This window comes from Rana temporaria, chromosome 4, assembly GCF_905171775.1.
Source record: "Rana temporaria chromosome 4, aRanTem1.1, whole genome shotgun sequence".
NCBI classification, from domain to species: Eukaryota; Metazoa; Chordata; class Amphibia; order Anura; family Ranidae; genus Rana; species Rana temporaria.
Genome location: NC_053492.1, coordinates 373,969,994 through 373,996,361, shown reverse-complemented (window position 1 = coordinate 373,996,361; position 26,368 = coordinate 373,969,994). Strand labels below are relative to the sequence as shown.

Genomic DNA, 26,368 nt, shown 5'->3' with positions numbered 1-26,368 from the left:
CTTTTTAGCAGTCCTGCCACTGACAATTTGTCCCTATCCGCAGAATTTTCGTCTGCCATTAGCCTTAAAGTGGTTGTTAAGCTCCTCTAACCTGTATACACCATCAGCACTGCCTCCTATTGTAGTATCCCCGTCTGTGTGTGATTTATAAAAATAAATGCTGCAAATACCTAATTTCACTGCCGAGATTGCGATCACATGACCAGCCAGCTTTCTCATTTTCTCCTCTGAGAGATGCAGCAGGCAGGGCTGAGATTCCTCTGCTGATGTCAGTCTGGAGGGGAGGAGGAAGAGAGGATGAGGGAGCTGGCTGCTCATGTGATCGCAATCTCTGCTTTTAAATTAGGAGCATTTATATCTATAAATTAGGGCTGTTACTGATCAAAAATTTTCTGTTCGATTAATCTTTTTTTTTTTAATCGATTAATCGACTAATTTCAATTAATTATAACTCACATACAGATCCAACTACTTTTAGCTGATCTCCTTGCAGGCAGATTCCCAGTGCAGCTACCAACCACTGGAAAAATGGATAGCAGGATACAAAAAACACACAAAGGCAGCGCTCGATGGGAATAGCATTAAAACTTTTATAGTCTTCAAGTAGGTAACCAAATAAATATTGCACTGGAGATAAAATCGATGTAGCTACATTAACTGTAAAAATGGTGCGAGTAATACCAAATGGTACCAAAAGCAGTCATAAAAACATGTAGCTAAGTATGATACTGGTATAAAAATGTGTACAACAATACCACTGCTGAATCCAGATGAGGAGAGGTTAACATCAGTCCGTCGGCATGTAGATGTCCCATGAAGGGAACTATCACAAATCCCAGCATGCAGATGGACACGGCAAGCCCCACCGGTGTCCGTGACGTCACCGGATCTCCGACGGAACTCCCTGAAGGCCCAGAAGCCGGCGGAGAGTTGAGTACTAATCAAAAGAATTTTAATCGATCAAAAAGATTTTGATCGATCAAAAAAATTTAAGATTAATCGATTAATTAAAAGTTAATTTGCACAGCCCTTCTATAAATCATTCACAGAGGGGGACACTGCAATAGGAGGCAGTGCTGATGGTGTATACAGGTTAGTATTATGTGAGCAGCAGGAGGGGGGAGGGGCGGCTCACACACAGAGAAGGGAGGGGGAGGAGGACACAGAAGCAGAGAGGAGAGCAGAGAGCAGGCTGCTGATGACAGAGGCACGTAAACTGACCACGGTGTCTGGTCTCAGCAGCCATGATACACCGTGGTCAGTTTACAGAGGGGTGGGGAGAAACTGGTAGGATCAGCCAGGTTTTTCAGGTGTTACAGAACAAGCACTGTGTCATATAACAGCTTTAAAGGAGCGGGATCCACATTTTATTTTTATGGGTTAACATACGCTTTAAGGCCTCGTACACACGACAGAGTTTCTCGGCAGAATTCAGCGAGAAACTCGGTCAGAGCCGGATTCTGCCGAGAAACTCTGTCGTGTGTACACTTTCGGCCCGATGGAGCCGCCGAGGAACTCGTCGAGAAAATAGAGAACATGTTCTCTATTTTCTCGTTGTTCTATGGGAGAACTCGGCCCGCCGAGCTCCTCGGCGGCTTCAGGGCTGAACTCGCCGAGGAACTCGACGTGTTTGGCACGTCGAGTTCCTCGGCCGTGTGTACGAGGCCTCAGCCTGCCATAGACAGTTCGAATCAGGGCCGGTTCAGTAGGAACCTGCAAGATTGGAACAATGTGTGGGCAGGCTGTATGTACCCAAGTCGATCGTTTGATTAACTTGGGAACAACCAGCCTAATGGATTTTACATGCAATTATCGTTAACTGCTAGCAATAATCATGGTGTTCTCCCTGCGGGGACGACTCTCCTGCCGGGTAAACACAATCTGCGGGAGGGATTCCCCCATATACATTGACTGAGTTAAATAGGGAATCAAGCGATTTTCTTTTCTGCAACCACTCCGTCTATGAATGATGTTAGACTACGTACAGTAGATAACATACTGTTGAAGGCTGATGTTTCAAACTTTTCCCAAACCTTTTACAAAATAATGACATTTTTAAAGAATAAGCAACAAATGATGTGCTAATAGAGGTTAAAACATGCTGTTTATGCATGAAAAGTTTCTGATTTTTTTTATACAAAGAAACAGAATAAAACTGCATACAAGAACACTCTGCTTGCTCTAATATGCCTTTTGGCTGCATTTATTGTTATTCTGTAGACAAGAGAAAGTGTGATGTTCTTTTTTTTTTTCCACCATGCAGTTTGTTCCCAAAATGAAAAGGTTGTTTACTGCTGGATAGAGATCTGTTTGTACCTATTTTTGGAGCATGCATAAATAGGATCCTTTTTGTAATTTCTTAAAATCTGCCTCTGAAATCTGAAGGCCTATAAAGATGTTTTCCTTTTTTTTTAATTGTTTGCTTTTAACAAGCAGCAGTTTTCCAATCAAACATTTAAGATATTTTTGGTAATATGTGCTTTGTTGTATTATTGTGTCAAATAACACAAGCGACACGAGTACCTTTTGTGAAATACAGGTATAAGGATTTCAGAGATTTTTTTTTTCCTTTTCGTGGTATTTTGAAAATAGTTTTTATTGAAAATATAAAAAAAAAAAAAAGACTGGACAAATGAAATTCCAAAACAAGTTTGTATACAAAAGAGAATGACCAATATAAGGCTGCATTCACATTGTAACGCCGCGTACGCGGCGTATTTTGCCGCGATTCGTTTACTTTTTTTTTTTACAAATAATTTCCATTGATGTCTATGCCAGAACGCCAATGCCGCCTGAAAAAAAGGGTCCGGGACTTGTTTTCAGGCGGCAGGCGTACGGCGTTTCGGCGTTCGGCGTGAGATGTGAACCATCTCATAGACATCAATGGAAATTCGCCCCTCCAGCGGCACGAGCGTCACGCTTCAGGCGTATATACGCCGAGGTGTGAATGCAGCCTAAGGCAACATTACATTACATACATCCTTAAAGTGGATGTAAAATTTGATTTATTTTTTATTTTTTTAATGTCACAATGTAGAGTAGAAGATTTCCTATCATCTGTGCCCAGTCTTGCCACACAGCTTTGAGCAATCCTCTTTTATTGTTCAGTGAAATAAAACAAACTTACAGAGAAAAACCTTAGTCCGTTCCGCCCCCTTGCTGTGAGTGACAGGTTATTTACATATCTCATGCACTAGCCTGGAGACAGGCATTATTTTTTAATTCCCACCCCTTTTCTGAAGTCATGTAGTTACTTTTCTGGATTTTGACTGGATGTTAGTGATCATAGCAGAATTTAGTGTAAGGAATTCAAGGGAAAAATGCATGTTGACAAGGGGAGTGTAGAGGAGGGCGGGGAGTCTACTGACATCATGACTCCACCCACAGAGCTCCAGACAACAGATCCACCCACAGAATCTGCAGTTTTTCAGTTCTTATAACAGACAGAGGGGAAAAATTTGACAGGTAAATATACATGCAGGAGGCATGTATATCCTTATAGATCAGCACTATGGCAGTAGTTTAGAAAGGATGAGAGTGGGTTTACATCCACTTTAAAGATTTATCTAACGGCCTCCACCCCCTTCGCCTCCCGCACCCCGTCTGGCATCAGATTTCAGAGAATTCTATGCGTTCTTTGTGCAATTTGTAATTAAGCCCTCCTACAGATTGGACGCGGCTTTGAAATCTTGCGACTTCATCTGAAATTGCACAATTTCAAAGCCACATTTCAGTACGACTTTGCGTGCGACTTCAAAGACATCTGTGCGGCTTCGTGCAAATGTAAGGCATATGTAAATTGTTGCTGGTATGTAGCACTTAAAGCGGAGGTCCCACTTAAAAAAAAATATTAAAAGCCAGCAGCTACAAATACAGCAGCTGCTGATTTTTAATACATGGACACTTACTTGTCCATGGTGCCCGCGATGTCGGCAGCCGACGCCGAGCAATTGCTTGGCTCTCGACTGCCCCTGCTGCCATCCTCAGTGAGGCAATCAGGAAATGAAGTGTTGTGGCTTCACTTTCCGGTTCCCTACTGCACACGTGCAAATCGTGCTTCTAGTCTTCACTGGTCCCCGCTGTGTTCTGGGAGCTGTGTGTCTCCCAGAAGACAGAGGGGGCACAGAGTTGGCGCCGGAAGTGGTGTAGATCACTGGTGATCTAAGCCAGGAAGTGGGAGCAAATATCTGTATTAGACAGGTATCTGCCCCCCCTCCCCCCTGAAAGGTGCCAAATGTGATACCGGAGGGGGGGAGGGTTCCAAAAAGTGGAAGTTGCATTTTTGGGTGGAACTCCACTTTAACTATATCAGTACCAGCATTCCCAGTGAAGACGGCCTGAGTGACGAAACTGGTCTGGGAGTGGCTACACGACAAACTACTCGTGTTCCATAACTTTCAGACTACCGGCCACCGAGTGTGCAGTGTTTTGGAGTGGAGAGGCGAGCGAGCGGAGTTGGGTGTGAGACTTAGGGTTTACTCTGGGTCCGCCGAGACCATAGTACATCACGGTGCCACCGCAAACTTTTCTCTGATTTTGGATTTTTATTGCTGAAGTGCTTCTATTTGCTTTGATAGATGTGAGTGTAATGTGTGAAGGCTACTTGTGCTGTTTTTAATAAATAGTTGTGATATACTTCACTATTGGAGCCATTTTATTTTTACATGTGGAGCTATTTGATTTGCTGGAGCACTGGTGGAATCGTTTAATACCTTTGGGGACTCTAGTATGCCGTATTGCTGAGCATGAGAGTGCAAGGCATATTCTATTGGTAAGCGCAATTCCTTGGGGTGTGAAGTTCACTGGGCACTTATGGTGTGGTGGAAAATCTCAAGGAAGATTGTCAAAGAAGATTGAGTGGACACTTTGAGTCTAATCACTTGGAAATAATTTGTGGACTTGGTTTGAGTGGTTATCACTTACTGGTTTTTGACCACTGGATGAACATTATGAACACTTATTATTATTATTATTATTATTATTATTATTATTAATAATATCAAACATTTTTCACTATATATGCTTTTTTCTAGTATATTTAGTATATGTGTGACATACTATTCACAGGGTGATTTATTCATATACCGATTTTGAATTGTTTATTCACTGAACACAGCGCTACTATTTTGTTCACTACAATTATTACATATTCCCATGACTTCCTTGATTTATTATATTGTAGACCGGATACACATTTCCTTTATGACCTGGGCAGCACTGAAAGTTTCTAGATTAGTGATAAGTTTCTTACTATAATTCTCTTTGGTAGAAAGATAAGAACGCTGTAAGCTCAAATGGATTATTGCTAAATGAATCCATTAAATAGCTTGTTGGTTACTCATATAATTAAGATCTAAACATTCCATTAAAATGTATAATTCACATATTTTTTTAGGGAAAATATTAGCATTACAAATTCGAAGTAAAAAAAAAAAAAAAGTTCCTTTCACTTGCCATGAATAAAAAAAGTGAGCTAAAAGAAAGCAGGTTTTTGGGACTTAAAGGAGGAACACTTATGAACATGTGTGCCTCCATCCCTAATTATTGAAATACAAAAGAAGGAGGTTGGGACTAATAATGGTTGTTTGTTAGGGATCAAAATGACACAATACACATACACTTTGCAATTAGTCTTCTGGAAGGACATACTCTATAACATGTCATAATAGAAAATGAAAAGGTAGATCTTTGCCATAATCAAATAAATCGTGTGATAGAGTAAAGCTCACATATGAGATGGTTGAACTCCTACATCAGTGATGGCAAACCTTGGCACCCCAGATGTTTTGGAACTACATTTCGCATGATGCTCAGCTACACTGCAGTGTGCAGGAGCATCATGAGAAATGTAGTTCCAAAACATCTGGGGTGCCAAGGTTCGCCATCACTGCCCTACATAAACGTTGAAACTGCATCCTATAAAGCTTGGCACGTTTTGTGGATTGGTTCCACTCATCAGGAGTGGATGCCAGACATGTCTGTACAGAATGTATATATAGATATCATTATAATTAAGGTCAAACCCAAAGTAGTAAAAAAGGGTAAGGTCGGGAGGAGGAAATTGATCAAGCCAGAAGTAACTTACAATATAGGATTCAGCCTATACGGGACTAATGGACAAGAGAGCCGCTGTGAATATCTAGCCCGGGAGCTGAGGTCATAGAGATCCTTTGGAGTGTCGGGTGCACAAATGATGTTCCCCAGAAGGGTGAAGCTCGTCATATTGTTCATGGTAATGGGGCCAAGTACCAGCACCAAAAGTGTCTATAAAATGAATTGTAATGTGTAAATGTGACAATCTGGATGCTGCTACCACCAAGTGGTAAATATAGCCCATAGCCATTAGGACTGTGGAAAGATTGAAAAACACCTTAGGAGATCAAAAGTATCCCAAAGTGTGAACAAAGAGTGAATAAGGAGTGTAAGAGAGGGACCCTGCCCAAAAGAAGGCAGAAATGAAAATCAAGGCTGTGACTGCATAAAAAGCATAGTAAATCTAGTGCCCAAGATGAATTACCTTATATAACTACATGGTGGCATAATCCTGGTGTAGTGTTGGATATGGCTAGATGGTGCAGCAGGAGAGCCTGTTTGTTCCAAGTGGGGAAGTGTGAACGTAACCGACAGAGCCCCAGGGTTTCTCCTAGCGTCACGCTGGCATGATAGGTAGCGGCGGTCACTTGTCTATTTGTCTACCTATTATACATTTTTATGTCTCCCTCTCTTCTCTTTTCTTCTATGCACAACAGACCCTGTGATTTATGAATAGGTACGACGTTATAAGTCTACACCCTTCTCCTCAAAATTTTACTATCAGAAAAATGTGAGGGGATCAATTCATCCTACTGATGGATAACTTTAATGTCTGTTTATTCTTTTCCTTTTTTAGGCTATCTGATTAATGAAAAACAAACAAGATGAAACTGCTACGAACTATGAATTACACCAAGTTTAACTAATGCCAAGGTATGTCATCTTGAAAACCAAAGTAAAAATTGTAATAATTCAAACACAGGCCAAAAACTAGGCAATTCCTCTTCTTTATTTGTGACTACATGGTTGCATATTGTTATCATGCATAATTGTGTAGCCTACCTATTAGGCATCTTAAAAGAAGTCAAAATGTATTTACCATTTTTTTCAAGAGGATTAATAATTTTGACTTTCAGTTCAGTTTTGACTTTGAGTTTCACAAATTTATCTAGCTGGTCTGGGTAATACTACCTTCTCGGTTTCTAATTTCTAAGTAATATTTGCTAGTTTATTTTTTTTTTACAGGCATTTTGCTAAACATGTGCTTTGCCCCAAAAACTTTTTTTCTAAAATTGAAAATATATAAAAATATATAAGGGAGAATAGAGATAGATCATATGTGGAGTAGTGTATTTCTTTGTTTTTCCGAAATATCTTTAGAAATGGGCCCCTTTTGTGAAGTAATTGTGATGTGTCCCTACTACAGTACTACAGGAATGTTCTGGTTTTCAGCATTTACTAGCCTCTTAAATGTCCTCTAATATATGTTCCTTTTTTTGGTAAGAAATTAGAAAACTACGATTAGATTTCCGGTATGTGTTCTTATACCTAACTAATTTGTTTATTACCAACAGAGTAAAAAATAAAATTTTCCTGTTCTTGCACCATTGTTAATTACTGAGAAGTGTTGAGGGCTTAACATCTGTAGAGGTAAAAGAGTTTATATCCTGATGTTGGAGGTATAGATGAAACTAAACCTCATACACACGATCAAATTTTCCGACGGGAATTGTGTGATGACAGGCCGTTTTTTATGCTCCATCGGACAATTGTTGTCGGATTTTCCACGGACAAAAGTTGGACAGCATGCTTTAAATATTTCCGCCTACAATTGTGTGTTGTCGGATTTTCCAAGCGTGTGTACACAAGTCGAGTACAAACCGGCATACTCGGAAGCAATGCTCACCATAAAACAACATTAGCAGAAGGCAGAAGTTGCCCAAAGGGTGGTGCTAAAGAGCTGAAAAACCACGTAGTTTCATGTTTGTTGGCCACCAATTCTTTGCCATTTGTATGCAAGACAAGTTCACGGCCAACGCCGTTCGGACAAAAGTCCTATGCTTTGTCCGTGGAAAATCCGATCGTGTGTATGAGGCTTAAAAAATCCTTCTTTGGATGGCTGCATTTTATTTTGCAGAGAAGCACCTTGTACCTCAACTAAAGGATTTGTTTTTATAGTGGTCCATTTTCCCCTTCAACTATAGACAGTAACAGGTTTAGATTTTAGATTTTAGATTTTGTCTTGTATGGGATAGTTCAAAGAAAAAGACAACCAATACAAGTTTGGTTCATCTGGACTTCATGTCATTTTGCACCTATTTTAATCCAATAAAGGGGGGGCTAGTGAATTAAAAAGTGAGTTTGATTAAATCAATGAAAAAGCGGCTAAGTATTACAATTGTTGTATAATAATTTGTTGTGCAATTGTTTTGAAATTATAGTATGACTAAAGGCAAACTTTTTTTTCATTTTGGACAGAGTAGAGAGGGATTAGAACACCTAGTAGGTCCTGATGCATGTTTGTGTTCCCGTTAGGGAGATTCGCTGTCTGTATTTGTCCTGTTTTCCAATATCATTGAGGCCGAGTTCACATATGAGCGGCCGCAGGTTCATGCCTGGGGTCCAGTGCGTGTCTGTTCACTTGTTCAGATGAGATTCCGGTATGAATGTTTGCCTGAATTTGCACCTGTATTGGACCCAAACACGTACAGGACATTTTTCAATCCGTACCACGGCCACCCCGGATATGTGTGAACCGGCTGCATTGAGAGCTGGTCACACTCACATGTCATGTGATGCGGAAAAAATCTGCATCCAATTCGCATATATATGAACCCAGCCTTCAAGTAAAAGAAAATCCCAAATTTTGGGTTGTCCCCAAAAAAGTAATTGATGAGAGATCTTCCAATGGGGACACTGGTTCTGGTCATCTGGCTATGGGACAGGAAGGGAGGGTAATTTCCCCAAAATAACACAACAAAAAAACTGACAGGGGTATAACCCTCTCTTACTCTATCCAAAATGCAAAAACAAATGCCTAAATCCTAATTTTTATTATTTATAATACTTTCTTGTATGTGATTTTATGTAGTAGGTATGTTAAAGAGCAAATCCATCCAACAGGTGGACTCAGTCAGATCTTAATGCAGTCAAGCAAACACTTCAACTGTGATAAATCAGAAAGTTAGCTTGGTTTGTCCTAATGTGATTTCTTTGTGATACACTATAGCCAGCCTTTATGCACCTCCACACATTACTGGGGGTGTACTCTTTGAAGCCTGTGCGATGCACCTGCTTTTTTTTGCTTCTTGTTTTCCCAATCACAAACTTTCAAGGCTGGTTTGAATCAATCTGATGGCTGTGTCAAATGTCTTACGTCAGGATTTCTGTATGTGACAGATAGCAAGGAACCTTTTGTAGGTACCTTTGGAAAGAGTGCTCCGGCATCACAACCAGGAGTTTTTTATGCTACATTCACACCGGTGATTATGGCTGGAGCAAACCGTAGCGGCAGGTATCTTCAGATTCCTGCTGCAGCTGTGAGTTGCTAGGTGCAGCCGCCAGCCCCATTCTAAATAATGACTGGCCACCAGTGGTTGCAGCTATCTGCACAGCCATAAACCTGCAATGATTGCTGCAGAACACAGCCAATGTAAATGTAGCCTAAAGCCCTGTACACACGCTCGGTTTTCTCGGCGCTAAAAATTCCGCCGGGAAAGCCAAGAACCCGGCAGGAAAACTGCCATGGAGATTTTGCCAGGAATCCCGGCCATGTGTATGCTCCATCGGCACTGCCTCGCAGGGTTTCCCATAGGTAAGTAGTAGATCTGGCGGGGAAAAACTCTGGGAATCCCGACGGGAAAATAGAGAGTACGTTTTTTCCCGGCCAAAAGCTCTCCTGGCAGTTTTCCTGTGTACGAGGCTTTAGATTACCAACATAAAAAATTGGGGTGTAAAAAATATAAAAATCGTGAAAATGAGTTAAAAATAAAAGTTCTCCCAACTCAGTGGTCAAAAAAAAAAGAAAAAAGCCAGGCACCTCACACCATCACAATGGCTGAATTCCAAAAGTCAATAACAGATAAAACAGCAAAAGGCTAATTTTGTTGCTTGTTAACAGTAATAGGAAGTTGAAGTAGGGATAGGAAAAATAGAACATAGCATAGGGAAAAGAAACAGTAGGGAGTTTAACATGTGCTTGCTGCCTATACATACTATATACTATATATATATATATATATATATATATATATATATATATATATATATATATATATATATATATATATATATATATATTTATTGTTTATTTATTAGATACTTACTGTATATAGTGCCATCAATTTACACAGTGGTTTACATATTCATTATACATTTACATCAGTCCCGTCTATCAAGGTATATAAAAATGTTGGGAAAAATAATTAAATCCACCAGTGTTCCCCCCATCTCAGTGGTCAAAAAGAAGAAAAAAAGCCAGGTACCCCATCACAATTGCTGAATTCCAGGAGTCAATAACCGATAAAACAGTAAAAAGCTAATTTTGTTGCTTGCTAACAGTAATAGGAAATAGAAGTAGGGACAGGGCAACTGGAACATAGCATAAGAAAAAAAACAGCAGGGAGTTTGCTTGCTGCCTACCTTTATTTATTTGTATTTACTACAGATACTTATATAGTGTCCTGTCAATTTACACAACGCTTTACATATTTATTATACATTCACATCAGTTCCTGCCTGCTGCAAGGAGCTTACAATCTAATCCTCTTAAAGGGGTTTTAAAGGTTCATGTTTTTTTACCTTAATGCATCCTATGCATTAAGGTAAAAAAACACCAGGCAGTTACCGGCCCCCCAGCCCCCCGCGTTTTACTTACCTGAGCCGTTTATCTCCTTGGTGCATCCCCTCCGACCTCTTCTCCATGGAGTCCTGGCTTTGAGTGGATAGATTCATAGCAGCGCAGCCATTGGCTCCCGCTGCTGTCAATCAAATGCAATGGCGCGGGCGATGGGGGCCCAGTCTATGGACGCCAAATGAATGACTCACTAGCATGCCGCAAGGTAACACCCGCGGGAGAGCGCTTCTCCAAGGGGGATTATGTTATGTGGGGAGGAGCCGCGAGGGACCCCAGAAGAGGATGTTCAGGGCCACTCTGTGCAAAACGAGCTGCACAGTGGAGGTAAGTATGACATGTTTGTTATTTAAAAAAAAAAAATTTACCTTTTAGTGTCACTTTAACACGCATTTATACTTATACTAGGACCAATTTAGATAGGAGCCAATTAATCTACCAAAGGCTCCAACTCACCAATGCCTCTATCAACAGTGCGCTCCTTTTATAAACCTCACTCTTTTAACTCATTTTATGGATAATTAAAATAATGTAAACAATAGATTATTTTTCTCCTTTTGACTGTTTACTGTTATTGAATATAGAATCTGCAGAACTGAGAAGTGGCACATTAAAAATGATTTTTCTGCACAAAAAATTGTAAAGCATCTGCATTCATTCTTCTTCTTCTTCTTTTCACCTTTGTGAAGCTAAAATGCAAGCATGATTCACATGTAAATAGATCCTCGTTTTTTTTATCCAGGCAGCTGTTTGGAGTCCGTCCTGGCAACTGAGAGATTCACAAATAGAGGTAGTGACGGGAGGATAAATGGGTTGTTTAGAAGAAGTAGGAGGTGTGGGGCTTACTGACAGAAAGAGGACTTTGTAGCCTAGATGTACAGGTCGGACTCTAAGGTGGTTGTCAGCTATCTGATACAGACCAGCATACAAAGCAAATGGCTGGTGGAAAGGTGATCTTACTGGACAGAAGGCTAAGCTGGGAGATCCAAGTCCTCATTTTTTTTCCAAAGCATGTTTAATGACTTTACATTTTTGTCCTACCTTCCTGTGTACACACATACAGTGCTATAACATATTACCTTACAGACACCTCTGTTGCATCATGGCAATTTTCCAGATCTTTCAGCAGGGCAAGATTAATTGTATTGTGCTGAATGCGAACATTGATATAGCGACAGCTAATTTGTCTGAAAGGTTTGTGTAATTAAAAACATCTGCCAACAACATTTATGAGAGGAGGCTTGCTAATCCTTTCCAGGGAACAATGACTGGGATAGGTTACCCGGGGACTAAATGGAAGCTATAAATGGTGGAAATATCAGATATGCTTTTGCCCTTAGCAACATTTTCATAATGAGCACAAAAGAAGAAAGTCCTTGCCTTTTAACCACTTGCTTACTGGGCACATATACCCCCCTCCTGCCCAGGTGAAATTCCAGCTTCCGGCACTGCGTCGCTTTAACTGACAATTGCGCAGTCGTGCGACGTGGCTCCCAAACAAAATTTACGTCATTTTTTCCCCACAAGTAGCTTTCTTTTGGTGGTATTTGATCACCTCTGCGGTTTTTATTTTTTGTGCTATAAAGAAAAAAAAGAGCGACAATTTTGAAAAAAAATATAATTTTGTTTTACTTGTTGCTATAATAAATAGCCCAATTTATTTATTTTTAAATAATTTTTCTCAGTCTAGGCCGATACGTATTCTTCTACATATTTTTGGTAAAAAAAAAAAAAAAACGCAATAAGCGACTGGTTTGCGCAAAAGTTATAGCGCCTACAAAATAGGGGACAGAATTATTATTATTTTGTATTATTATTTTTTTACTAGTAATGGCAGCGATCTGCGATTTTTATTGGGACTGCGACATTATGGCGGACACATCGGACACTTTTGACACATTTTTGGCACCATTCACATTTATACTGCGATCAGTGCTATAAATATGCACTAATTACTGTATAAATGTGACTGGCAGGAAAGGGGTTAACACTAGGGGGTGAGGAAGGGGTTAAATGTGTACCCTGCATAGTGTTTCTAACTGTGGGGGAAGGGGACTGACTGGGGGAGGTGATCGATCTGTGTCCCTATGTACAAGGGACACAGATCGGTCTCCTCTCTCCCTGACAGGACGTGGATCTGAATGTTTACACACATAGATCCACGTCCTTGTCTGTGTAACCGCTGATCGCGGGTGCCTGGCGGACATCGTGGCTGCCAGGCACGCGCATCGGCATCTCAGTGGCTGGAGGCCGGAGGCCGTATATAGACGGCCTCCCGGCAATTGGCAACCACACTGCAGCCGTATATAGTCGTACGGCTGGCAGGAAGTGGTTAAAATTGTAATAAAAATGTATTTAGTAGGGTAATAAAAATGTTTTTGTTAGAGAAACCATGCACAAAGCCATTTACTTCACATAACACGTATACTGTATTTTTAATTGAAAGTGATACTAAATCTTTTTTTTTAAATAAACATATCATACTTTCCTTCACTGTGCAACTCGTTTTTCACATAGTGGCCCCAATCCTCCTCTTCTGGGAGCCCTCGCGGCTCTCTCAGCCCCTTCCCACATCAGATAACCCCCCTAGGAGAAGCGCTCTCCCAAGGGGGTTACCTTACGGGCACACTCCTGAGTCATACACTCAGCATCCATAGACTTCCCAGTGAAAGGCAGTGAGGGGGGAGGGGGAGTGGCGTGTCAGGACCAGTCTGATCATTGCGGAAGAGCAGGCTGAGTTCCCAGCATAGCTAGTGAACTGACGATGCTGTGCTCTCATGCCTAGAATGGTCCGTTTTTAATAGGAAAGCAGATGGACTGGCAGGAACATCAGGGATTTCACACAAAGGAAGCAATTGAAAGAGAGCAGGACTGTTTCATACAAGTACATGGTACAGCAGGCACATATCAAGAATATGAAATGCTGGGGTAACTCTTTAATGCTAAGTTCATATTTATTCAAAAACTCATTATAGACCAGTTAAACTGAAGGCAGCGGGTCCCCCACATACAAAAAATGGGAACTACAAATACATTATGCTAGTATAACATTTCCTATTCTTAATAAGGCAAAAAAAAGAAAACATGATCAGAAACAGTCAAAATCCTATTCCACCTTGGTTATTATTAAAATGTTATCAATTCTAATAAATTGAAAGTAATATTAAGTTCAAGGGAAGGTTAAGGGAATAGTAGGGGCATACAAAGAATCGTAAACACGGGGCTCAATATGCTTCTCATCTTGTCCATAGCTTACAAATTAAAGGACCTTATCTTATACTACCATATAATATTATTCAAGCTTCTTTGGACCATCACAGTTACTAAGCCACCACCATAACAAATATACAGCGTAATAAGATCATATTGGCTTTAAGTGTCCTCTATGGAGCCAATGAAAGGGGCATTAGCCCCTTCTATTTCTAAAACTTTTCCTACCAAAAAACATTGCGAGATGACGTCACAAAGCATATGTACACCACAATGTCACGATGCACCAATGTATAATGTTGTTGCGCCTTTCCCTGCTCCTGAAATCCTCCACCATGCCTCCGCACTAAGCAAAGCACGAGGTGGAGGGAGAGTAGAAGACCAAAATACAAGCCTTCACTAAAGTATCCACATGACAAATACATAAAGGGGTTGATTTACTAAAATTGGAGAGTGCAAAATCTGGTGTAGCTCTTCATAGGAACCAGGTTCCAGGTTTTTTTGGTTTTGTCAATGCTTAACTGAAAAAGCTGAAGTTAATAGCTGATTGGCTACCATGCACAGATGCAACAGATTCTGCACTCTCCAATTTTAGTAAATCAACCCCACAGTCTACTATTGTACATATGAACCTTATTATTACCAAATGAATTGAGGTAAAATAAAGTGGGGACCAGTTACTGCCATATAGAAATCAATATTATAGAGCATCATTAAAGAGAAAAAGTTGAACCCATGCCAGCCATGTTACAAAAAATACATTGCAAAGTTAAAAAGGGCAGAAATGTATAAATCTAACCTAACCTAAATCTTACTTTTACAACAATGGATTACTATCATAGCCTCATCCTCACCAAGTTGTCAAGGATGGGGTGACTTTCAACTGGCTTGGGATACACTATTTATAGCCCCCATGATTGGCCTGAGCCCCTTCTACCTACAGAACTTCTCCCGGCTAAAAACTGTGTTGTTTTTATTGCTGTACCTTCTTGCTCCTGTGACGTCTGCACTCATGGGTTTCTCAGTGACAGGAAGTAAGGGAAAAATTCCCATTGGAGTCAAAGGCAGTAATAAATACCTTACAGAAATGATCACATTTCTTCCCTACTTTATCCAAAAAACAATTGGAGTTACACTGGCCATAGATGAATCGAAATGTGGCCAGTTCACCAGTGACTGGCCGAATTTTGATCCATGTGTGTCAACGCCTGTTGGACAGAAGTTGATCATTGGAATACTGTGTCCCAGTGGTGAGGATTCATACATCCACCTTGCTTGTGTGGATGGGAAATCTGTTTTAATATATGTTAATGTTGTAAAAAATATTGTTTTATTGGGTAATTTGAAGTGATATATTTACACATGGGAGCAGCCATTTATAGCTCATTACATACAACAGGCATTGCTTCCTGGTTTGCAGTGCTACACAATAGTTGAGCATAGAACTAGATCCACACTATGGCCTGGATTCACAAAGCACTTGCGCCGACGTATCTCGAGATATGCCGCATAAGTGCAAATATGCGCCGTCGTATCTATGCGCCGGACTCAGAAACTAAGATACGCCTGAAAATAGGCTTCATCCGACCTACGCAACTTGCCTACGCCGGCGTAGAGTGGGCGCATATTTACGCTGGACGTATTTGGCGCTCCCATTGATTTTCTATTCATATATGCAAATGAGGGGGATACGCCGATTCACGAACGTACGTCTGTCCTACGCAGTGCGCGTAAAGTCATAATCCCGCGTAAAGTTATGCCCCATAAAGGAGGTGTAACTCAGCAGCATCCATGCAAAGGGCTGCACCAGGGAACACAAGCCGACGTATTTTACAACGTTTACGTAGGACGTGAATATGACTAGGCGTAGGTTACGTTCACGCCGTAGGCAGTGATCCGACGTATCTTAGGCAGTTGTTCCGACGTGATTGTGAGCATGCACACTGAGATGCGCCCACGGGACGGTGCATGCGCAGTTGGCGATACGTATCTGTCTGGCGCTCGGCCCATCATTTGCATGGGGTCACGCCTCATTAGCATGGCTCACGCCCTCTTCCACTTACGCCGACTTACGCCTTGGAAACCCAGCGCAGATTTGGAAGCACTGGCTTTGTGAATTCAGTACTTGCCTCTCTGCGCTGCGTTGGCGTAGCGTAAAGGAGATACGCTACGGCGGCATAAATATGCGCCAGTGTCTGTGAATCCGGGCCTATGATCTTATAAAAATTATGCACTTTCGAGTGCATTTCACAGTGATTTGAGTACATGGTTTTTAACAATAAATTGAAGATTTTAAGTTTATTACATTATGGGCTCCTCCTTTTCTTACCCCCTGTACTGGCTGGTTAATTGCGTGAAATACCAGGGGCATCATTATATTGGGAGGATCTGTATTGACCAGATTGTGCCTTGGGGAAACAATGGAGTGCAAGTTAACCTCCATTATATTGAGGTCTGATAATTTGGGAAGACGCAATTTTTTATGTAGTTGTAGAAATACAGCACAACACACACAGTCTTGTTGGAGTCTCAGTGGGATGCACCTGCATCATTTATCTATCAGCGGACTTGCAATGGTCACTAATATTGTCACTTATACTTCAAAGATTTTTAGAGTTAAAGTGCAACACAAAAAGTACAATATTTTAGTTTTTTTTATGGTATTGTATTTTGGTTCAAGCGAGTGCTGCTATTTCTGTATAAACCTATAATTGTTTTATTATATTTTTAGTCACTTGAGGATTTAACACCATTTTTAAGGACATTTTTGTACATAACATGATTCGAAAATTGCATAAATTGTAGAAACCATAGTTTAGGCTTTTTTGTAGGCAGATCAGTTAGATGTGGTTTTATATGGTTGTTATGGGTTTATGTGCTTTACTCCTCATAATTGCTTATTGCTCTGGCTTACTGAATACTCCTGTTTATGTATGTACTATCTTTTTTTATGGAGAAGAAGGTTAAATGAAAAACCTCCAAGCTATTTAATTTGTTAAATAAGCTTGTTAACATTACGAACCGGTGCTCATTTATGCCTGCAATATTTGTAGGAAAACTTTCTCAGTTAGTGATTTCAAATGTATAGAAGCCAAAAGGTCAGCTTGCATTTTCCGAAGGAGCAAGTCCCATATTTCTATTGTGACAGGTTTACTTTCAGGCAAGCATGTACTATGTCTATGCAGAGCAAAGCAACAGATTCACTTTAATGGGGGCAAAGATATACATAGGATTTATTCTACTACGAGTCACTGAATTTGTGGTTTGTGTACTAGGTCAGTGCCAAAGAAAGCACTAAAGCTATTTGATTAACCTGGCAGCCATGTAAATAAAATTTTCAGAAGGTGATCAGAAGTGGCTGCCTATGTACTTCTCTAAGCACAACATGTATTTAAAGCAGCCATTCCTCAACCAAGTTTCAGTGGAACCTAGGGTTCTGCCAGAGGCTGATATGGGTTTCTTGACCTGCCGATGAGTGACAACTTATCTGATGGTACCTGCATAGTTCTAGGCCCAATGCTACTTGGCAAAACCAGCCGCATGACCCAGTTATCTTTTTAGCTGTCTGTAAGTTTGTTATTCTGACCACCACTATAAGGGTGTTATTCTTCCTACTGACCACCAATGTAGGAAACATTTTCCCTATTGACTCTCAATGAATTGGTTTTGATAAGTGTTTGACCTCTTTCACACTGGGGCGTTTTTAGGGCACTTTGGCATTAAAAAAAAGCGCCTGAAAAAAGCTGCATCTGCAATCCCAATGTGAAAGCCTGAGTGCTTTCACACTAAAGCACCTGAAAAACGCCCCAGTGTGAAAGGGATCTTAGTGTTAAAAAAAGCACCTGTAAAGTGCATAAAAGAAGCCTCATCTGCAATCCCAATGTGAAAGCCCGAGTGCTTTCACACTGAGGCGCTGTGCTGGCAGGGTGTCAAAAAAAGTCCTGCAGCAGCTTCTTTGCAGCACTTTAAGAGCATTGAATACACCGCTCCTAAAGCGCCCCTTTCCATTGAGGCGATTTTTTTAATGCCAAGGTGCCTGAAAAACGCCCCAGTGTGAAAGGGGTCTTAGAGGAGCTTTACCAGCGTTTTTCGGGCTCTGGCAGTCTGAAAGGGCTCTGAAAAGCACTCTGGCTTTCACATTGGGATTGCAGGTGAGGCTTCTTTCAGGTGCTTTACAGGCCCTTTTTTTTAACGCCAAAGCGTCTGAAAGGGGCTGTTTCTAGTTCTCTGTGAATGGGGTCTTAAGGGGGTTCCTCTGGGGTAAAAAAAAGTTTTTTTTTAACGCCAAAGCGTCTGAAAGGGGCTGTTTCTAGTTCTCTGTGAAAGGGGTCTTAAGGGGGTTCCTCTGGGGTAAAAAAAATTGAGAAAGACTGCTTATGTGTTCCCTTTTGCTAAATATGCCATTGAATGTGTTATGTTGTATCTGTTTAAGAATTAAAAAATGTGTTTGTGCTGCACTCTTACCAGCTGTTTCTAGTTCTCTGCGAGGACTACAGAACACCTCACCATGTTATGAAGAAATGGAAAGGTGTACTGTAGTTCTGGCCTAGGGTGACAATGTTGCTTCTCCATAAATGCAGTACGATGAGTGAGCGTTGTCGTCCTAGGACAGGAAGCATGTTACTGGCAGGATCACAAAGTGAAACAAAAGGAAAACTGAAAACTAGTTCAGCAGCCACAGGGACTGTACTATTGTTATTGTTTTTGGGCTTAGTTGCTCTTTAAAGGGTTATGTACAGTAGACTGGCTTTGTTGATGTATGCTACATTTTGCATTCAGACACAGTGCTATTCAAAAGTACGTGGATGAATTCAAAATGCAATGTGGTCTACAATTATGTTGCTGTTCCTGCAGTGTGAACAGATCTCAAATAAGACCTGCCATATCCAAAGAAAGCAGGTCAAACATGGCCTTGGAATGGTCATTTACACTATACTAGACGTACATTTAAGCTTCAAACATATGTCAAATGCAGTAAAACAAAGTCCACCTACACAAAACCCTAAGACAGCTCTTAGGTGACAGATGTCTAATCTAGAATGGGCGATGAGACATTTGCCTGTCATCAAATGGCTTTCACTCTGCCAGGACCCACAGCTATTTTCCTAGTTTGGATGACAACGGATGCAGATGGTGCAGTAACTACTGCTCACAAGCATTGGAAGCGCTCATTACTGCACATGGACTGATTGTTGCAACCAGTGCCTCCATCGGTCTCATCACTTGCTTTTCTAGGGCTGTGCATGGCCAGTCTAATTCTGCATGTGTTTTCTGTCCTCCTCCAGCTGTTCAGCCTGCACGTCTGTTGGGAATTCACAACACCCAAGTAGAGAAGTTGGAGTATTAGAACTGGAAGTGTTTTTCGCAGGACCTTTACAATGGAGCATTGTGGTAACAAAGGAAAGGAGGTGATTCATGTTAACCCTCCAGATCCACCTCATCCTCCTCCATTTAAATGATTGAGTGGAATCATCCTTTAATATTAAATTTCATCTTCAAAAAAGTACTTTCACCGTTTTAGATATGGAAAAGTAAAATCCTGTCATTTATGTACGCTGTATCTTCTCCATTACAACACAAGCATGTTTTAGTCTAGCTTGGGCATTAATTACAGAGTTTGCAATGGGAAAAATTGCAGAGAACACTCAGGAGAAGATTTGTTTAAATATATCAAAAATTTGGCAGATAGTTCATTACATAGGTTGAGAAAAGTCTGATCTCCATCTCATTTTAATCTCTCCCAGATTTGGTCCATAGGAAGGAAAAACAAATCTCCATAGGCGAGGAGGTCAAAATAATTTCCCAACCCTCCAAAGTCAAGTTAGCCTAATTCCTTGAATTAAAATATTTCTGTACTAACCTTTAAGAATGATAACTGGATACTGTTAGCTGCAAGAAAACCATTCGGTCCTTTTTGAAATTCCATTTTTTTTTTACTATTACCTCATAAGGTAACACATTCTACTGCTTTATCACTGTTACTGTAAAGAACCCTTTTCTTAAAGATGGACAAAATCTTTTGGCTATGGGAAATTATGTCCCCTTGTCCTTTGTACCATGTTACCAACATTGACTTGCCAAATCTTTACACTGGCTTTGAATATATTTGAACATGTTAATTAAGTTGTCTTTAAGACATCTTCTTTTCCCAATCTGAATGTCAAATTTTTGGTCACGTGACAATTTGTTGTACGGCCAATCTAAGATTACACAGCAGTTCTAAAAAATGTCACTTTGTATTTTATACATTTTGTGAAATTTGTTAAAAATGCAATTAAAGAGTTTTCCCTTATGAACAGAATTATAAATACATGGTACTTTACTGCTATATGGAGAAAAGACAGATATCAGACCTCATAAGGAAATATCATGCTATGTATGTTTAGTTTTACATTCATTTTTTATTACCACAGATAAAAACTGTCTTCATCTAGTCTTATATGCATTAGGGAGCATGCTTTTTTAACAGGAGCGTCTTGTTGAGTTCTCAATGCATTAAAACATAAAGTAAAAGTTTAAGTGCATGTTCTATGGTTATCTTAAATGGTTTAATACAAAAATACACTCAACAGCCTTCACCCAGGAGAGTCGTGTCACTTTCTCATTTCATAATGTGCTTTTGTGATCATGGTTGATTTTGTTTTTCATATGAACTGGGTACATAGGGGTAGAGGGTGCTTAAGGCCAACTTCATCCAAAACGGATAGTTCAACAATGATGTGTGCCGAACTGTTCTCCAGCTTTGTATGTTATGCAAACTAATCTGGAGAATTAAATTCTATCATTTTGCTTTGCAATACCTTGGGAACAGGGAATTATGGTGGGGATGTCATATATTAGATATAACAGATAACAGCAAACACTGAATACTTAAATAACAGTTTTAATTGGGGTTGGCCTTTACAGGGACTAAGGCACAAATGCAGATGTATTTTCTTAAAAAGTTATCGTAAAAGTTATATTATGGTGAAAGTACATCTGTTTCCTGTGTTATCATAAGTATTATTACTAACATGGGTGTTGCAACAATTTTTTATTTTGCAGAGAATGGGGAACTCCGAAAGTCAGTACAGTGTTCAGGGAACACAAAGCCAAGGCAGTAATTCTCTGTCAGATGTCAAGCAAAAGAGTTGTTCTTTGAAAATACACAGTGGCCACAGTAAAGAGGAGAAACCTTGGACCTCTCCTAGGTGGGCACGGACCAACAGCAGCGCTAGCTACAAGTCTCGTTCCCTTGCAAGAAATTGCCTGTCTCAATGCAAAAGCAACCCTCCGTATTCATCAAAACATGGGGACGTAGTGCTTAAGACATCTAAAAGTTGTGGTCACCTTAAACAGAGATCTGGTTTGTGCGGGGACTATTGCCAGGCAAATAACAACACATATATGGCAGATAATGGGTATCATTATGTTGGCATTGACACCCCAGACGACTGCAGAGGATGTAATGGGCATATTTTAAGCTGTTATGACATTCATGACAGCATGTCATTGGCACTGCAAGCTGAAGAAAGGAAAAGTCCAAAAGTTTTGATCAAAACTCTTGGAAAGCTGGATGGTTGTCTGAGAGTTGAATTCCACAACAATTCTGGAAACGGTATGCCTTCAGATGACTCTGATGGACCAGTTCAGTTGCTCAGGTACTCCCCCGCAATGGAGACAAAGGATATGCTTAAGAATGATCCTTGTAGAAACTCTGGTATGGAATTTACAGCAAGCCGCGGTTTGTCAGCAAGTGACTCCGGTCTAAGATCAAGTAAAGGGAGTTCGCTAAGTTCTGACTCTTCATGGTACGACTGTCCCTGGGGAAACAATAGGGACATTAATGACTTGGATGGCTCCTACTTGACCAGGACTTCATTGGACACTAGTGTACATGGTGCTCTTATTCCCAATGAGAGCGGTGTACTCTTCAACCAGACATCTTCGCTCTCTTCACTTCGTGAATTATACAACTCGGATTTAGGTGGTGGTTTAGCTCAAGGTCGACTCTCAGATGAATACATAAGTTCTGGTCACACCTTAAGTAATAGGGTTTCTTTTGCTTCTGATATTGACGTTCCATCAAGAGTCGAACACAGGGCGCCAACTCAGTATTCCTCATATACTCTGCCATGCAGAAAATCAAGGCCATTAACCGAAGAAGCCTCTAAAAAAGAGACACTGAAAAACCGAATGAGGCGTATTAGTGACTGGACAGGCAGCTTGTCAAGGAAAAAAAGAAAGTTGCAGGTGGGTTCCGTATTACTGTATGTTATTATTGTGTACTTGTAGTGGACCTAAAGGGGTTTATTTACTAAAGCTTGAGAGTGCCAAATCAGGCGAACTTCTGCATAGAAACCAATAATTTTTTTAACCTCAGCTTGTTCAATTAATCTTTGGCAATAAAACCTGGAAGCTGATTGGTGCAGAAGTGAGCCTGATTTCTTACTCTCCAGCTTTGATAAACAAACCCCAGAGTGTCACATACTTATCTAATTCTGTGATATTAGCCTGCTTGATTCCTGCTATAAAACATATCCAATAAAAAAAATCGAATTTCTTCATAAATTTTGTCCAAAATGTATAGTGTTTCATGTCTTTGGCAAAATAAAAATCCCAAAAAGTGTATATTTATTGGTATGTGTAAAGGTTATAGCATCCACAAACTATGGTATATATATTGGATTTTTTTGTACTGCTAATGGCGGTGATCAACGACTTATAATGGGACTGCAGGCAATCTGACATTAATTGACACTGGGGGAGGGGAGGGTGCTGACTAACTGACACTGATATCACCAGTGACACTAATACAGTGATCAGTGCCAGTCACTGTCACTGTACGATTGACACTGGCTGGGAAGGGGTTAACATCTAGGGCGATCAAGGGGTTAAATGTGTGCCTAAGAGTGTGTAATATGTTCTGCTTTTTACTGAAAATCTCTTTCTTTCTTATCCCTACTTTGCAGGGATTAGAAACAGAGAGGTTATTATTTCTATACAGAGCCCTGTGTCAATTGTCAACACAGGGTTCTGGGCTGTGATTGGACATAGCCAATCAGCAGGTCCTGGACATGAATCATTGGCCCGGTGCTTTTGACAGAATCATTCTGTGTACAATCACTGCGGGTGCACCCACGCACCCTAAACCTGTTACCAGTACATCGTAAGACAAATGGAAAAACTTTTTCTAGTAGAGAAAAAAACACTGCACAGAATAAACAAAAAAACAAAAAAACAAAAAATAAAAATAATAAAAATCAGTGCTGCCAAGTACCAAAAAATTGTAGATACAAAATTTTAAAGATAAGTGAAGAGGAAAAAGGTACAGCGCAATAGAATAAAATTAAATAAATTAATAAAAATAAAAATAAATAAATGTGAATTGAAAACCTGCACGGGAAGCGCAGGTTTATGTAGGGGATAATATGATAATTGAATGAACACTAAAAACCAATCAATTAAATGTGATCAATGATAAAGGAATAATATGTGAAAATTAGACCAATAAATTTGACATGTCATTGGAAAATTCTTAAAAAAGTGCCAAGGTGAACTTCACAAACCAATGTGCAAAAAAATAAACAAAAATCAAAAAGGAACTATATAGTGTTGAAAAGTCTTTTGTGATACTAAAAGAAATTAGAAAAAAGTCCACAAGTGATAATCCAATGAAGCGCTGCTTCTATAATATTCTAGACGTGACACCAGACATATCCTGAACAGACTCTCCACCAGAAAGAGGACACCCAGGTGTTGAGGTAATGTAGTCTGCTTACCACACTGTGTGACCGCTGTAGCGATCGGAATAAGCTCAGGTAAAAGGTCTCCCACTGAGACTAGATGGTAAGGAATCCTGAATGGGTCCTGTACTGTTGCCTCAAGAATCCAGCTCAAAGGGAAAAGATACAAGAAACATCCCCCATAGCGTGATAAAGTTTTAACTGGCAATATTTATTATAGCTGTAAAACTGTGTACACTCACATTTTGAGTTAAAATTACATGCGCATAGGAACCAGAGCGACTGGCTGCAACATCAAATCTCGGCGTCTCCTCCACACGTTCTCCCGCTGTCTCTGAGAGTTAATGCTACATGCACATGGATGTATTGAGGCCATGGGGCACTATTGTCTCAATAGTCCATGTAGCCTGATATCAAAATTAGGAAGGTCAATGACAGAACTTTTTTTTTAGGTTGTACACCTCTCAATCATATAATATGTTTATTAAACTGTGTAATTGTATTGCACTGCTATGTGTTAATAATTACAGTGTTGATGAGTTGGTGTGCTTGGTTAAAAGTGATCCTAATATGCGATTCTCTCTTTACTTTCAGGAACCAAAATCTAAAGAGGCAAGTGAATGCTTTGACAGTGGCATTGACGCCTTTACAGCTGAGACAAGCTCTCCTCCATATCTCTCCAGTACGATGTGGTCTGGTGGCTCAGGACAGGTTATAGCACAGAGGAGTAAGCCAACCAGTGCAATCAGCAGTGACGTTCTTAGACAAAACATCTATGAAAATTTCATGAGGGAACTAGAGTTAGATCGAACCAATGTTGAAGAAGCTGCTACTCTGTCAGGTACAGAAGACTCAAGCAGTGACTCCCTAAGCTCCTTGGAACAACTTGACCTGCTGTTTGAAAAGGAGCAAGGGGTTGTTCGCAAAGCAGGGTGGCTCTTCTTTAAGCCTCTCATCACCCTTCAGAAGGAGAAAAAACTGGAGCTGGTTAACCGGAGAAAATGGAAGCAATACTGGGTTACATTAAAAGGTAAGGTATGCATATATCTGCAATGACCAATCATTTTCCAATGCTATTTCCAATGCCTTTAAAATTGTTTTTTTGGCTTGTGAATCATTTTTTTCAAGTACCGTATAGATAATCAACTGTTGTGCTATAATAGAAATAATGTAATGAAAGAAATGCATAATATTTCACAGGAACAAGCATCTACAGTGAGGGGAAACCCTTTTTGGCAATCATAGAGATCAGACGGTTCTTGTAGTTGGCCACCAGGTTTGCACACATCTCAGTATGGATTTTGTCCCACTCTTCTTTGCAGATCCTCTCCAAGTCATTAAGGTATTCGAGGCTGACGTTTGGTAACTTGAACCTACAGCTCCCTCTACTGATTTTCTATGGGATTAAGGTCTGGAGACTGGCGAGGCCACTCCAGAATCCTAATGTGCTTATTCTTGAGCCACTCCTTTGTGGCCTTGGCTGTGTGTTTTGGGTCATTTTCATGCCCCATTTTCAATGCCCTGGCTGAGGGAAGGAGGTTCTTACCTAAGATTTGAGGGTACATGGCACCGTCTATTGTCCCTTTGATGCAGTGAAGTTGTCCTGTCCTCTTAGCAGAATGTTTACACCTCCATGTTTGACGGTGGGGATTGTGTTCTTGGGATCATAGGCAATTGCCCTGTAATAATTCTTCAAGTTGGGAAGACCCAAACCCCCTCTGGTTTAGACCTTGTGAGAAAAACCAATAGTCTTGGTTTAACCTTTTGCTAGACAAAGTCTGTGAAAATCCACCGAGCAGTTCCAAAAAAATAGTTTGGAAGTCGAATTGGTATCATCTGCATAGTATATAACATTTTTGGCAACACACCTATCTTTGAAATGTTAATTCTTCACAGCGTGGAAAAGGTAGCTTTGTTCCAGTCTGTCAGATTGCTTTTAATTCTTTGGAGAAGCAGAATAAAATTTACTTCATAGAGTTTAGATAAATCACCTATCTGGTTTATTCCCAGATACTTAATACATTTTTTGGTCCATGTAAAAGAAAAAGATTGTTTAAAAGAGTCCTCTATATTTTGGGGTAAATACAATTGTAGAATTTCAGATTTATTGTAATCTATTTTAAAATTCGCCAACGCTCCAAATTCCATTAAGTCTGCCATTAGATTAGGTAGAGTTATTAACGGGTCGGAGACATAAAATAAAATACCATCTGCGTAAGCAGATAATTTATGTTCTGCAGAGCCCACTTTAAACCCGTGGATACAAAGATTCTTTCTAATTTTGCATAGCAGTGTCTCTATAACAAAGGCAAACAGCAGGGGTGGCAAAGGGCAACTCTGTTGGGTGCAATTCTTTATTTCAAAGGAGGAGAGGACACCATTGACCTTGACCCTAGCTGAGGATTTCCCATACAAGGCCATAATCCAGCCCAACATTTGTAGCCCAAGGTCTAAGGCATTCAGGGTCTACTCTAGAAATACCCAGTCTACCCTGTCGAATGCCTTTTCAGCATCTGTAGACAGGATTTAACTGGGCATACGTTTTCTG

General features: G+C 40.3%; 1 protein-coding gene across 3 annotated transcripts in view; it reads left to right on the top strand.

Annotated features, from left to right (window-relative positions):
• TIAM2 (TIAM Rac1 associated GEF 2) overlaps window positions 1-26,368 on the top strand; it is a 272,961-nt gene that overhangs the window by 52,192 nt on the left and 194,401 nt on the right. For 2 of the 3 annotated variants that reach the window (XM_040350974.1, XM_040350975.1), the window contains exons 2-5: window positions 6,890-6,966; window positions 19,381-19,503; window positions 21,140-22,327; window positions 24,415-24,850. In XM_040350974.1, the coding sequence (XP_040206908.1) occupies window positions 19,474-19,503; window positions 21,140-22,327; window positions 24,415-24,850 (1,654 nt within the window). In that variant the 5' untranslated portion in view covers window positions 6,890-6,966; window positions 19,381-19,473. The remainder of the gene's footprint in view (window positions 1-6,889; window positions 6,967-19,380; window positions 19,504-21,139; window positions 22,328-24,414; window positions 24,851-26,368) is intronic. The other variant, XM_040350977.1, reaches the window with a different exon arrangement.